This window comes from Lagenorhynchus albirostris, chromosome X (assembly GCF_949774975.1).
Source record: "Lagenorhynchus albirostris chromosome X, mLagAlb1.1, whole genome shotgun sequence".
Classification (NCBI taxonomy): Eukaryota; Metazoa; Chordata; class Mammalia; order Artiodactyla; family Delphinidae; genus Lagenorhynchus; species Lagenorhynchus albirostris.
The window spans coordinates 98,369,098-98,382,948 of record NC_083116.1 but is presented as its reverse complement, the minus strand read 5'-3'; the positions used below and the strand labels follow the sequence as shown (position 1 = coordinate 98,382,948).

The 13,851-nt window shown below is 41.1% G+C and overlaps 2 protein-coding genes across 6 annotated transcripts in view; one reads left to right on the top strand and one right to left on the bottom strand.

Annotated features, from left to right (window-relative positions):
* RPGR (retinitis pigmentosa GTPase regulator) overlaps positions 1–13,851 on the bottom strand; it is a 268,816-nt gene that overhangs the window by 90,704 nt on the left and 164,261 nt on the right. The gene's annotated exons all lie outside the window — the stretch shown is intronic.
* OTC (ornithine transcarbamylase) overlaps positions 11–13,851 on the top strand; it is a 55,619-nt gene continuing 41,778 nt past the window's right edge. The window contains exons 1-3 of the mRNA XM_060138694.1: positions 11–87; positions 7,095–7,233; positions 8,702–8,783. Of these exons, the coding sequence (XP_059994677.1) occupies positions 11–87; positions 7,095–7,233; positions 8,702–8,783 (298 nt within the window). The remainder of the gene's footprint in view (positions 88–7,094; positions 7,234–8,701; positions 8,784–13,851) is intronic.

The window sequence follows — 13,851 nt, the reverse complement described above, 5'->3', positions numbered from 1 at the left end:
TCGAAAGAATATGCTGTTTAATTTGAGGATCCTGTTGAACAAGGCAGCTCTTAGAAACGGTCACAGTTTCGCGGTTCGAAATTATCGGTAAGTGATGGCCAGAGATTTGAGTCTGACTTAGGAACCGTGGTGATAAATGAAACTTTATTCTGCAGAGAAGTGCAGCCTCCTAAGGCCTCTTTCTGCAGGGTATAGTGCCAGGTTCTACCCTTGTTGGAGACAACTGTCTCTAATTCCAGCTGAGCTTTCATTTCTCAGTCCTCTGTAATCAGATTTCATGGGGCGCTGGGAGGTGACGGCGGGTTGGGGGGGCGACTAACCGTGGCACGTATAACAGACTAAATGTTCTGGACATCTTCCAGTTGTGTACATACTAAAGGAGCAACTGGCTGAAGGAAATGAGAGGAACTAATCTCCACAGGGCCTTCAGCTTGTATTTGGGTTTGCCTGAAAACAATATATCATTCTGGGGCATGGTGATTGATTCGATCTTTAAAAAAAACAGACCCCAAAAGAACGACTACATAAATATTTACAAAGTTGCATCCTCCTCACAGCCAACTGGCCATGCCTGCGGTCGAAGGTGGTGTGGAGTGTGTCCCTGGGGAAGAGGACAAGGGTGATGGGTTAATCGGGGATGTAAGGCCATCAAATCTGGACATTGTTGCCAGAAAGCTTCTAGAGTAACTGCCTGTTAACAATCAGAATTTTCCCAGTGCCTCTTGACAACCGAAACTGACCTCAAAATGACCTCAATGACTCTTAAAGTTAGAAGCTTCTAGTCTGAAGGTTTCTCCCACTGTTAGGAAGTGGCCCTGTGATTTGTGGCCCTGGGCCTCCCTTCTCTGGGCCGCCTGACAGCTCTGGACTCTCTGGACTCTACCACTAGCACCACTCAGAAGCCAGAACAACATTGTAAATGATATTGTAAAGTTGGGACCTCAGAGCCACAGAATAATGCCTTCTCCTATTTTACAGATAAGGTAAATGAGGCCCAGAGAGATTACGGGGTTTACTAGTTAGTGCCAGAGTTAGACTATATAAACCAAGCATCTGGAGGAAAGCTCAGGTTTAGAGTCTAAAGAACTGGGTTCAAGGCCTGGCACTACCACTCGCTGGCTATATAACCTTGAGCAAGTCACTAAACTTTTCTGTGATGTTGCTTCACTTATAAAATGGGAGAAAGAGTAATACCTGTTCTGCCTACATCACAGGGTGCTTCAATCATTTATTTAATAAACACTTATTGAGCACCTACTTCGTGCCACGCCCTAAGCAAGGTGTTGGAGATACGGTGGTAAATAAGGTAAATAAGTTATTTCATTCCAGACACATGAAATCACAGTCTAGCAATAATCAGTGAGATAATGTGTGTGAAAACTGTCAAGTGACAGGCAAATGTTCATTACTTTATCATTCCATCCCGCTGAGTTACATCAGATGAAAGTGCGATGAAATTTCATTCCACGGTTTTTAACAAAGACTCATCACTGAGCTGGAAATAATCAACTGAATGAATGACCAAAGCTTGGAGCTTAAACTTACACTCCTCTTTGAAAATCACAGTGATGACTGATTTTTTTTTTTACCATTATTACAGGCTAAATTTTTGCAAGTAAAAACCTCTTCCAAATATTTAGGCATTTTGGGGCATTTACTAAGATTCTATTTTCTCTATCCACTAGCTAGGCTATGATTCTGAAAATCCCGGCTAGCCATCTCTCACAGTGAATGGGGACTGAGGCAAAAGCATGGCTAAATCAGCCCAAATCCATACCTGCTATTTGAAAATATGAAAGCCTCAAATCACTCATGTCATTAGAAACTACAGAGCATGAGTCTCTATTGAAAAATGGCATAACACTGAAATGGTGTCCTCTTCAGGTGGCGTGAGTATTTTTCTTTCCTGCTCTTTTTGTTAGCCACCCTACCTGCCAGCTAGATGATTTCAGAATTGCTGATCTCCAATAAGACCTATAATCTTTGACGACCCCTTAACAATAGAGAAAATCTCCCCATTATCTCTGCCTGTATGGTACTTTTACTTTGATTTTCAGCTTTCTGCAGAGATTCGGGTTCTTCTGCATCCCCCCACTCCCCCATTCTCCCCTCCCCACCCCTGTCTCTCTTGGGAAAGGCGGAGGGCGCTTGTTACATACTATGTGAGTGTAGCGCTAGAGAGTAGTAGGAAATATGTGGTTAGGGTTTGGCAGTGCCACAAAATAGGGACCGCACAGTTTTGAAGCGAGCAGCCGTATCACATGGGCATGATAAAATGACTGCTCAAGTGAGGCTGCAGCCATCTACACAGGCTCCCGGATCAATCATTTTTAGTCAGTAATTTTTTCTTTTCTTTCTTTTCTTTTTTTTTTTTTTTTTTTACAAAATCAATAGGATCAGACACCAAGACTGCCGAGAACACCCAATCCATAGGCTTTTCATCTCACAAACAAGGCTCTAGAGCCTGGCTGTGTTTGGATAATAGACAGTGTCCTATGATTTGTTCCTATTAAGGAAACCACTTTATAGCTTTTAAAGAAACCACTAAAATAATATCTTTCTTTATCAGAGAAGACCAACTTGTAAGTGCAGTTCAATTTCATCTCACAAATAGCAATTTCTTCAGAGAATGTTGAGCTAAGCCACCCAATTCTGTGGAGGTTATGCATTGGAGCTGGAGGTGACTGGTTTTCAGGTATTTCATTCCAGGCCTCTCTAAGGGCTTACAGAACTCATTAAGTTCCCTTCATCCCACACACGTGCCGATCTATACATACGTGGACATGCAGACGAAGCAATTACAGGCCATCCACGCTCTTGTGTAGAGGAGAGAAAACAGTCCTCTTTGATTATTCACATTTTCCATCATAATTGAAAATGAGTGCCTTTTAAAAAACATATTTCTTGGGGCTTCCCTGGCGGCACAGTGGTTAAGAATCCACCTGTCAATGCAGGGGACATGGGTTCGAGCCCTGGTCTGGGAAGATCCCACATACCGCGGAGCAACTAAGCCCGTGCGCCACAACTACTGAGCCTGCGCTCTAGAGCCCGCAAGCCACAACTAGTGAAGCCCGTGTGGCACAACTACTGAAGCCTGCCCGCCTAGAGCCCATGCTCCGCAACAAGAGAAGCCACTGCAATGAGAAGCCCGCGCACTGCAACCAAGAGTAGCCCCCGTTCACCGCAACTAGAGAAAGCCTGTGCGCAGCAATGAAGACCCAATGCAGCCAAAAATAAATTAATTAAAACAAAACAACAACAACAACAAAACATATTTCTTCACTTCAGAAAATTATACAAGGCATGAGACCAGGAATGGAATGGGGTCATTATGTTTCCCTTGGCCAACAGCAGAATTGGGGTTTTATTTCTAGTTTGTTATTTTTAGTAATTTAATAATTTAACTAAGATAAAAGAAGTAGAGGCGGCCACAGTTTTTCGACAGTTTCGCGTTTCCAGCCCTTTAATAGTAGGTCTGCACGAATCCTCATCCCACTCTTCAATTTTCAGATGAGGGCAAAGTTTTACAGTTTTAGAATACTGACTATCTAAGGTATCTTAGAAACCATCTAGTCACCCAGTTATCAATAGTAATTTATACCACATATGAGCATGTGGCAACAGTGACAAATGTTGCAGGTATATTTTTATTAATAAATTATTATTATTGTTAATAATAGAGAAATTTGGAAATGATTTGTGCTTTTATTTTCCAAATCAATAGGATCATATTCAAGTGTTTTGTGAAAAGAGGGTCACTCTCCCTGCCTTGTGTTGCAATATACCTTTCTGAGATGGAAAGAAAGGGATGAAATTAAATTTAGGCCACTGAGAATTCAGATGGCTCCAGTATGGCCTGTGGGAAATCTTGTATTTATGAACTTCATGAGCGTTGTGGAAGTCAAAGACATGAAGGATCACTGATTTGTAGTTCATTTTCTTACTTTTTCAGATGAGGAATTAATGCCAAAAATGGAAAATGATCTTCCCAAGGTCATAGTTGAACTAGGACTCGAATTTGAATATTTAAAACCACTGCTCTTTTCATTCCACTGCTTTGATGACTTCGATCCTTCCAAATTGATCAAATTGGCCAATCTCCCCTTGTTCAATATCCCCCCATCCTCTCCCCCACCTTGTTTAAAAGATACAGCCAAAATCTCAGTAAAGACGAAAAAAACACCAAGAAAATATGCCTTTTGTATCAGTCTGCAATGTTAAAGAAACACCAAAATCTCTGCCATAAGGCCCACTGGCCCTCTCTTATGCCTCCAGAAGCTAAAGTCTTTATCGCAAACTCTCCATGGGGATCAAAATATCATTTAACACTGAATTTTTTCCTACTCTGGCAAAGTCAGTTTCTGACTGACCACATTTTACTCGAATTAAGCACTTTCTCTTCCAACAAAATACAATTATACACGGGAACACATCCAGGTTGCCCCCGCTACTCCAAACAATTTACTAGAGTTGGAAAATGCAGACTGTAGCAATGAAAGGTTTCATTCTGCCAATAGAGAATACTCTTCCATTTTCTAGCTAGGAAGATATTTGGGTGAAGCTAACACAAGGGTTTACTATTACCTTGGCCTAACTTCTTAGCGTTCAGTGGTTTGGGGTGAAGAAATCACTGTAATTATTTTTTCAAGGGATAAAATTAATGTAACAAACGAGTTGCCTTTTTCAAAAGCTCTGCTATAACCGACTGCCATGACAGTTTTGACAGAAAATCTGTATGTGGTTCCCATTGTTTTCTCCAATATTGTATTCTCCCCGTTATGTGTTGGCTGAAGAATGAGAATGTGGTTTAGGTCTGGTTTACCAAGGAGACACACTTGAGTACAAAGAGACCAAGCATTTTATGGGAACACTAAAATAGTGATTCTGGCCTTGGTCTGGCTCATGAACTAGAGCAGGCTGCTTCCAACTGAAGCACTGGGTCTCTGTGAGAACTTAATAGCCCTTTAGGCCAGCGGTTTTACCTAGCTAACTCGCGTGTGAGTTTATCACCAGAAAGCAAGAAATGCTTGATACGGACAGGAAAAAAGGGGTCTGTGGAGGAGGCATTTCAACATGGTACAATTGTGGAGGCTTTTTACTTTTCTCTAATTTTTAAGTAGCTTAGGAAAGAGGTGTGGCAACTCCATTTTGGAGCAGAGGGGAGGAGACAGTAAACAGGATAGGAATTTAAATTGGAACCATTGTGTTTGCTTTCCTTCCAGTGATAAATTTTCCTGGTTAGCTCTTGATATCTATGAAAAACAACTCTTTTTCCCAAGACAACATTTCCTGCCCCACCTCCTGGACAGAATTGAGAAAGGCGGTGGCTGCTCTAATGATTTTTCAATGGTGTAAACAGTACGACCCCCTTCACCAGGTGAGATACAGTTTTAAAAAAATTTTCCAGTTAATTACTCCAACTCTCACAGGCTAGTATGACAGATTTACAAGATCTACCTTTCCACTCTTTTTGTCCCCAAGAACCCAGGGGACTTACTCTGTCCAAAAGGGGTTCACGGAAAGAGGTAACCAAAATATTGGTATAGTTCATTATTAATGTACTTCGGATTTGGCCCTCATAGTGCTATGGGCAAAAACTTATCCCACCAGGTCCTCTCACCAGTTTTCCAGGTTTTTGCACTTGACACAGGCCGCTAGGCATAGGATCCAAGGTTATAATGCTTTTGTTTCACATGCATATGTCCAACCATTGTTCCTAGTAGTGCAAATACAATACTGGAGTGGTTGAGCCCTAGAGGATTTCAGCTTTAGCAACATACTAGACCACAGTCAAGTCTCCTCCATGACTCTTAGGTCTTGTGTCCAGCCTAGGCCACAGGCCATACTTGCTCTTGCCTCAACGTTAATTCTGTTTGGGGGGGCTCTTGGTATCTTTTTTGTCTTCAGACTTTAGTCATGGCATTGAAAATCCATCATGGTGGATCTCTCTAAATTTATTCTCAGAAATCTGCTGAATTTCTTTTTAAAAAAATTTTATTTATTTATTTTATTTTTGGCTGCATTGGGTCTTCGTTGCTGGGCACAGGCTTTTCTCTAGTTGCGGCGAATGGAGGCTACTCTTCGTTGCGGTGCGTGGGCTTCTCATTGTGGTGGCTTCTCTTGTTGTGGAGCATGGGCTCTAGGTGCGCGGGCTTCAGTAGTTGTGGCACGAGGGCTCAGTAGTTGTGGTGCGCGGGCTCAGTAGTTGTGGCGCACAGGCTCAGTAGTTGTGGCTCACGGGCTCTAGAGCGCAGGCTCAGTAGTTGCGGTGTACGGGCTTAGTTGCTCCGCGGCATGTGGGATCTTCCCGGACCAGGGCTCGAACCCGTGTCCCCTGCACTGGCAGGTGGAATTTTAACCACTGTGCCACCAGGGAAGCCCTGCAGTACATTTCTTAAAGTTAAACAAAAATCATTGTTATTATTACACATGCTTTTACTGAGACTCTTTGAGGGAATAAAATAAGCAGAGGACTTTTTTCCCCCTAAAAGTTAATAGAAAAGCCACAGGGTCCATTGTATCTGACCAGGGACAATAAAGAACAAATCTTCAAGAATAGATCTGAAGGGCAGTAGAGGGAAAAGAATGAAATTGTTTTCTATTATATGTACATAACAAATTCTGTTTGTACCACTGAATGATTTCAATGATAATAGCTAAAATTGATCAAATACTTATTATATGCCAGACACTGTCTGATTTCCATGTATTAAATCATTTCATCCTTACAACAACCCTATAAGATTATTATACTCATTTTCTAGGTAAGAAATTTAGGTGCAGAGAGAGTTTAGGTAACTTGCCTAACTAATACGTAACAAAGCCACTCATATGGTTATTTCCAGCAGAGAAGAATTCAGCCTCTTTCCTCAAATTTTTCTTTTCTCTCAACATTCAGGATGCTGGCTATCTAAAATGTAAACCACAGCCATATCAATTTTAAGGCATTAGCACTTTGCAGAGACACATGAGGCTACACATTTGCAATGTTGCTATGTGTTTGCTATGTTTTGTGTCAAGAATTAAACAATGAATTACCATAGGACATAGATTTTGTTTTCTTAACTGTATAGTTCTCTTTTTCTTTTTTGTAGATGTGGACAACCACTACAAAATAAAGTACAGCTAAAGGGTCGTGACCTCCTCACTCTAAAGAACTTTACAGGAGAAGAGATTAAGTATATGCTATGGCTATCAGCAGATCTGAAATACAGGATAAAACAGAAAGGAGAGGTATGTAGCATTTCCACATTACCTTCCACTGCTACCAATCAGCCTTTTTAATGACAGCCTTTCCAGAGAAAGAGGGAAAAGAAAATACATTAAAATTCCTAAACAGTAGCTAAGTAATGAAACTACACAGGCAAGGTAATTGATTATCACTGAGTGTACAGGCATATAAAAAGCATAAAAATCAGTTATTCAATGACAATTCATTGCATTTCTTTCATGTGGAATGTTGAAAGTCATTATTAACTGAATCAGAACCTAAGGAATCATTTCTCTGGAAGGATTTTATTTTTATACCTTTTTTCTTTTCTCTGTGTGTTTTCTATCAAATGAAAAATAAGGATGATACATTTTTTTCTAGCAACAAATTTCAATTGTGGATGAATATCAGACATATCATCATTAGGATAATTTTAAAAAATTCAGGATGATGTGACAGGGTTAAAAAATTTAGATTAGCAAATAAACAATTAAATGGTAACCAAGTGGGAGAAGAGATGGGATATGGTGCCTTGCGGGAAGCATTATTCTGCATTTTAAGCAATTTATGTTTGAAACACGCTTAATTAATGCAGCAGCTTCATTTAGACTGCTTAATTGTGAAAGTGTTTTCGTATTCCAAGCTTGCTCAGAAGCATTTGAAAGAGCTGGTTTCAGGTTGAGAAAGTTTTACACAACCTTGACTTTCTTATCTAGTTCACTAGCTCTCCAAGTTCCTAAGAACGGACTGAAAATACGAGTGACTCCAACTGCTATGGGTTCCTATAGAAGACCTTGAAATAAGGAGAAAATGTCCCCCAAGATCCCAGGCTTTTTGTTCTTCACACCTCGTGGTGAGGAAGGTTAGCTGGCAGGAATGTGTTTGTTCTAGAACTCATCCTACTGGGAAGTCCATCTACAGAAGAGGAAGGAGGTAGAGCTCCACCCCACACCCAAATTCTCCAGATTGTTTCCACATGACTTCTAGGAACAAAGTCTTTGCACTCTCACAAGGATGCGTGATGAAAGTGTAGCTGAAACTCTGGAGCTTCATCTTTAGGAGTCTGAGTACCCCACGTTGCGACAGAGAAGCACATTCCTAGCTGAGAAAACACTTCTGAACCAAGCATCTTCAAGGGCATTGAACACTGGTAGAGGTTTTCACGGATTTAAGTAAGAAGATGGCTCCAGTGTGAAATATTAATAAACTTTGGAACAAATGTTCAGGTGGAACCCAGAGCAACTAATACTACTTTCTCATTACGTGTCAGTAAGCTGTGGGAGTTCCTGTTCCCTTCCCCCATTTGTATACAACATGAAAAAAAACACTTTAAATTCACTGTTTAAATAACATCTGAACACTTGTTTGGGAACAGTGTTAATTATTCTACATTTTCTGATAATGTAAAGAATAAGATTTGAAACGTAATCCTTGCTATTGGATATAAAATGTATATTTCATTTTAATTGTATTCTTGTCCTTGACTTTCAGTATTTGCCTTTACTGCAAGGAAAGTCCTTAGGCATGATTTTTGAAAAAAGAAGTACTCGAACAAGATTGTCCACAGAAACAGGTGAGTCCGTAGACAAACTTGGACTTGTGTTGAAGAGGGGGCCAGAGGGTGAGGACCTGGGAGGAGTAGCCCAGTGGGGGCATTTGTTTGTCTCTTTGGCAACAACAAAGGGCAAACATTGTCACTGAGAATGGGTAGTGCAAGCCTCTGCATGCTCTTCCCAATTCTCATAGAAGCTGCAAGCAGAAGGATGAGTCTCATCTGTAGGGATTCCATGAGGACTTGGGTAGAAGTCCCAAATAATTCTTCATGTTCAGTACAGAATGTCAGTGGGCATAAATTCTCAGGCCTCCAACTCATGTCAGCAAGAAATGTGTATTTTTCTAACATGTAAAGAACTTTTCCTTGTTTGTATCAGTTTTGCTGGATGATGGAAACAATCTCTGCAACGCTAGGCAATCCTCAGTTGTTTAAAAAGTGTTTACTGTGTCAGTTTAGGGTCTCTTCCCCTTTTCCCCACAGTCAAGGTTAAGTCCTGGAGAGTATCTCAATGTCCAGGCATCTAAGAGCTATGGGGATCTGGTCACTGGTCATCAGGACGTCATCATCACATGGCTATGCTGAAATCCGCGGAGACTTCTGAAACTTGGACCAGACCTATTTGACCTTGACTGGCTCCCATTTACTGTGGGGTTTGCTTTACTTTGATCACAGGATCTGAGCTATCTCTTGGTTTGGCTCTCTCAACCTCTTGGCGGCTCTGCACGCCACAGTGGGCACAGAGATATTGCAAGGCTCTCTCTACTCTACCGTTCCTTCCTCTTTCTGGGTGCGAGGCAGTTCTAGAACATTTGCTCCCTCCTAGAACGCTGTCTTAAAAGCAAGACACAGGTGATCTCAGCTCTGGGGTTCCCCAAACTCATCTGAAATTTCCATCATGCTCCCCACCCTTCAGTCCTTGGCTTGGGGGACCGACAGCAGGATACAGTGTCAAAAGTCTATTTCTGTTGCTTCTTCGCTCTTGCAGCTTTTCTACCCCTTCCAGTTCCCAGGTGATAAAGCAAGAGGAAAAACTGGCTCTGACTATCCATGTATTCTTTCAAGTCTGTTGTTTGTGCCTGAAATCCTAAGCTGTTGAAATTCAAAATTTCTTTTTTCTCAAACTATGATCTCTGTAATGAGTTTCAAAAAGTCTGTTTTGAAACTCATAAGCCATTCATCACCTCTTGTTTCTCTCTGCATTTCTGCTCCATCAGACCTCCCTTGAATCAATAATATGACTGCCCAAATGAGCAAATGGATAGGACTGAGGGAAAGGTACCACAAACAAAAACATGTTGGTTGATCCTTTGCATATCTTATCCTACTTACAAGCATCAGAGCTTTCTAGGGTTCAGAAGCAAACAACTACTTCATGCAATTCTTGCCTTGTAATGATCAGCAATGAGGTGCCTCAAATACATAACAAAATGGAGTTTAGAGTGATCAAGTGACTTGCTAAGTTCATGCAATTAATACAAATTGGCACCAGGATTCAGATCTCATGTTTACTGTTCTTACTAATGCACTCCCCTTGCCCTTTGAGAGAAGGAAGGAGGAAGAAAGGAAACATATAAGGTGTCATCTAATCTTTAAAGTCCTAGGAAGAAAACTGCTGAGAACATTTTGCTCTTTAAAGCTGGGTTCTTTAAAAGGTCACAATGACATCTGACGTTTAGTAAAGGAAAAATGAATATTGCATAAGCCAGTCAGTAATTCTGAAATTCTGTTCCTTTTCAACATTGGTTATCATTTTTTAAAATCATTAGTACTTAAGAGAGGTGTTCTTTTTTGAAGTCATCAAAAGAATCGATTAATATGGGCTTCCCTGGTGGCGCAGTGGTTGAGGGTCCGCCTGCTGATGCAGGGGACACGGGTTCGTGCCCTGGTCCAGGAAGATCCCACATGCCGCGGAGCGGCTGGGCCCGTGAGCCATGGCCGCTGAGCCTGCGCGACCGGAGCCTGTGCTCCGCAACGGGAGAGACCACAACAGTGAGAGGCCCACGTACCGCAAAAAAAAAAAAAAAAAAGAATCGATTAATATATAGAAATTTCTCAATTTTAAGTTTCTTTCAGATTATTTTTTCTTGGTTCTTAGTGTTGTCTACCACGTTTCTCTGTTCAAATGTTATTTTCGATTTAAATACCCCTGAATAAGTGATCAGTTTTACCATGCACATATCACGTGGTAGTTAAGCTACTAATAAAACCAAGAGTGAAGATTTAATAAGCTTTTGGGTACAGACCCTGTGCTAAGTGCTCTACATTAATTACATGGATTATCTCAGTCCTCATGACAACTCCATGAGGGTGAGACCACTGAGGAAAACAGGCTGATATAGGTTCAGCAAAAGGCCCACAGACATACAGCTAATAAATGGCAGACCCAGGATTAGAAGCTATTATTAAATGTATTTTTTAAGTGTCTAATTTAATTCAGACATTTATTAGTCATGTTTTATTCCAATAAAGCTGTTTCTACAGGTCGCATTAAGCATTTTGTTAAATGATGGTTTTCTATAGAGAAATGCTCTGGGACTTCCTTGGTGGTCCAGTGGTTAAGACTCCACGCTTCCACTGCAGGGGGCACAGGTCTGATCCCTGGTCGGGGGACTAAGATGCTGCATGCCGTGCGGCAAGTCCAAAAAAAAAAAAGCTCTGAAATCTGCACAAAATTACAAACTATAACAAATATATGAGAAAAGGAACATATGACCATAAAAAGTTATGGTTCACAGAATATTCATCACTATCCTCAATAAATACCCATGGGTCTCACTGCATATGGCATCCTGCCAAACTCAACAGTAGGAGAATCAGAGTAAGCAGCTGATTTAAATGCGTACAGAAATGGTAAACCTCAACCCCCCAACACGGCAGAGCATTTCTACTGTGTACATGTGCATCTTAATGGTTGTCGGTTAACACAATTTTTCATCAAAACCTGTTACCTTGGTATTTAGAATGAAAATAGGATGTAATTAAAACTGTCAATTGCTACCCCAGATTTGTGTCAGCCTCTGGGATGGGGTGATCCTCAGAGGACAGTCCTTGAGGCTTCCATCGCAGGCCTGAGTTGCAAAGATACAGCAGCATTTATACTTATCTCGGGGGACAAAATAAAATTCTCCACCCAATAAAATAGATAACTAATAAGAACCTACTGTATAGCATGGGGAACTCTACTCAATACTCTGTAATGACCTATATGGGAACAGAATCTAAAAAAGAGTGAATATATGTATATGTATAACTGATTCACTTTAGTGTAGAGCAGAAACTAACACAACATTGTAAATCAACTACTCTCCAATAAAAATTAATTAAAAAAATTCTTCACCCAAATCAAGCCATATTAATTGCCCATGTAATATTTTTATTAAAATGTAAGACAGCTAGAGAAAAGTGCGCAAATCATTAAGTGTCCAGTTCAATGAATTATTACAGTAAACACATCCTTGTAACTAATACCCAGATAGAGAAATAGGATGTGAATAGCACCCAGAAGCCCTCCCTTGTATCTTCTTCCAGTTGCTACTCCCCCCGCCCAACCCTTGCTCCGCCCCCAAAGGGTAACCATTATCCTGGCTTCTAACCTCACAGATTAGTTCTGCTGTTTTTGAACTTTATAGAAATGGAGTCATTCAGCATATGCTCTTTTGTGTCTGGCTTCTTTTGCTCAGCACTATGTTTGGGAGCTGTATCGACGTTGCTGTGTGTGTAGTTGTAGCTTATTCATTCCTCACCCACTCTTTGTGTATGCCTGCCTGCCAAACTGTACAGTTCTCCTGTGTGTCTACTGATGACTATACTCTTTTATTGCAAATTAATTGAGCAGATAGGTGGATACATTTATTAATCTTGGTAAGTGCGGCAGCTGATGGAAAAATGCACAGGGCATCCTACAAGATGGTTCTTTTCATTATTTAACACTGGTATTTGACTTTCAAGGTGAAATGGAAGCTAGTGCTTTCCAAGCTGTTTCAAATTCATCATCTTTACAGAGGTGGCAATATAAAAAACGTGATACTATGCTGCAGGAATGAAAGCGAAGCACAGAGAGGTTAATAGCTGCCTTAGTTCTACCAGCAAGAGCTCTCAGAGCCTTTACATTTCCAGAGCGTGAATTCTATTTATAACCCTTCCTCCAAAGCTTGCAGAGATCTGTGAGGAAAAGAAACAGTAAAATAAGATGTACTTTTATTTTCCCAGACAGAAATTAAGATATTAACAGGTGAAATCCTTTGTTCAAAAATATCTGATGTGTACGCACAAACAAGTGAAACAGATAAAAACAAACTCCTCTGCATGAAGAGTGAAGAGAGAGTAGAGACCCGTCCAGCTGTCCTCCTTTCCTCAGCAATGGCAGCTCCTGGTGGCTTCTCAGAACCTCTGACACCTTCCAGAACCACTTAATGCCATCCACGTCTGATGAACTGGTGAATGCTTGACCTGTACTTTTGGACTGGGGTCTGAGGCTTCTTTTCGATCGGTGACCAAAAATTGCAGAGGCAATTCCTTCTTAGAAGCAATGTCCTCCCATTTAATATTCTTCAAGAACTGCTGAAGGCTTTGTCGACTGAAAAAAATTGCACAACCTAAAAGTTGAGAATTATGTTTTATTCGGTGGACTTGCTGAGGACTTAAGCCTGGAAGGCAGCCTCTCAGGTAGCTCTGAGGGACTGTTCTGAAGAGGTGAGGGAGGAACCAGGATATACAGGAGTGTTTGCAACAAAATCCAGGTAGTCGGAACATCAAAAAATTACCGTTAATGAAAGAAAACCAGACATCTCAAGTTACTGAATTTAGCACTTTTTTATGTATGGGAAGAAGCAAGAATCTGGGCTCATGGAAATCATTCCTTTGATATGCACCTTAATTATCTAGGGCCAGTATCCCATTCTTTCCCATCCTGAGTCCCCTCAGGGTGCACTGCTGGGGTGGCTGTAGTGACTGAGGGCTTGGCAGTGGGCAGCCCTTTTGTCTCCATTCGGAGTTCCCTCAGGACTCACCCTCGGGGCGGTGGTAGTGGCTGATAATAGCCCACAGCATCATTTGTGTGCTGACAGGGCAGGCAACATTCTTCATT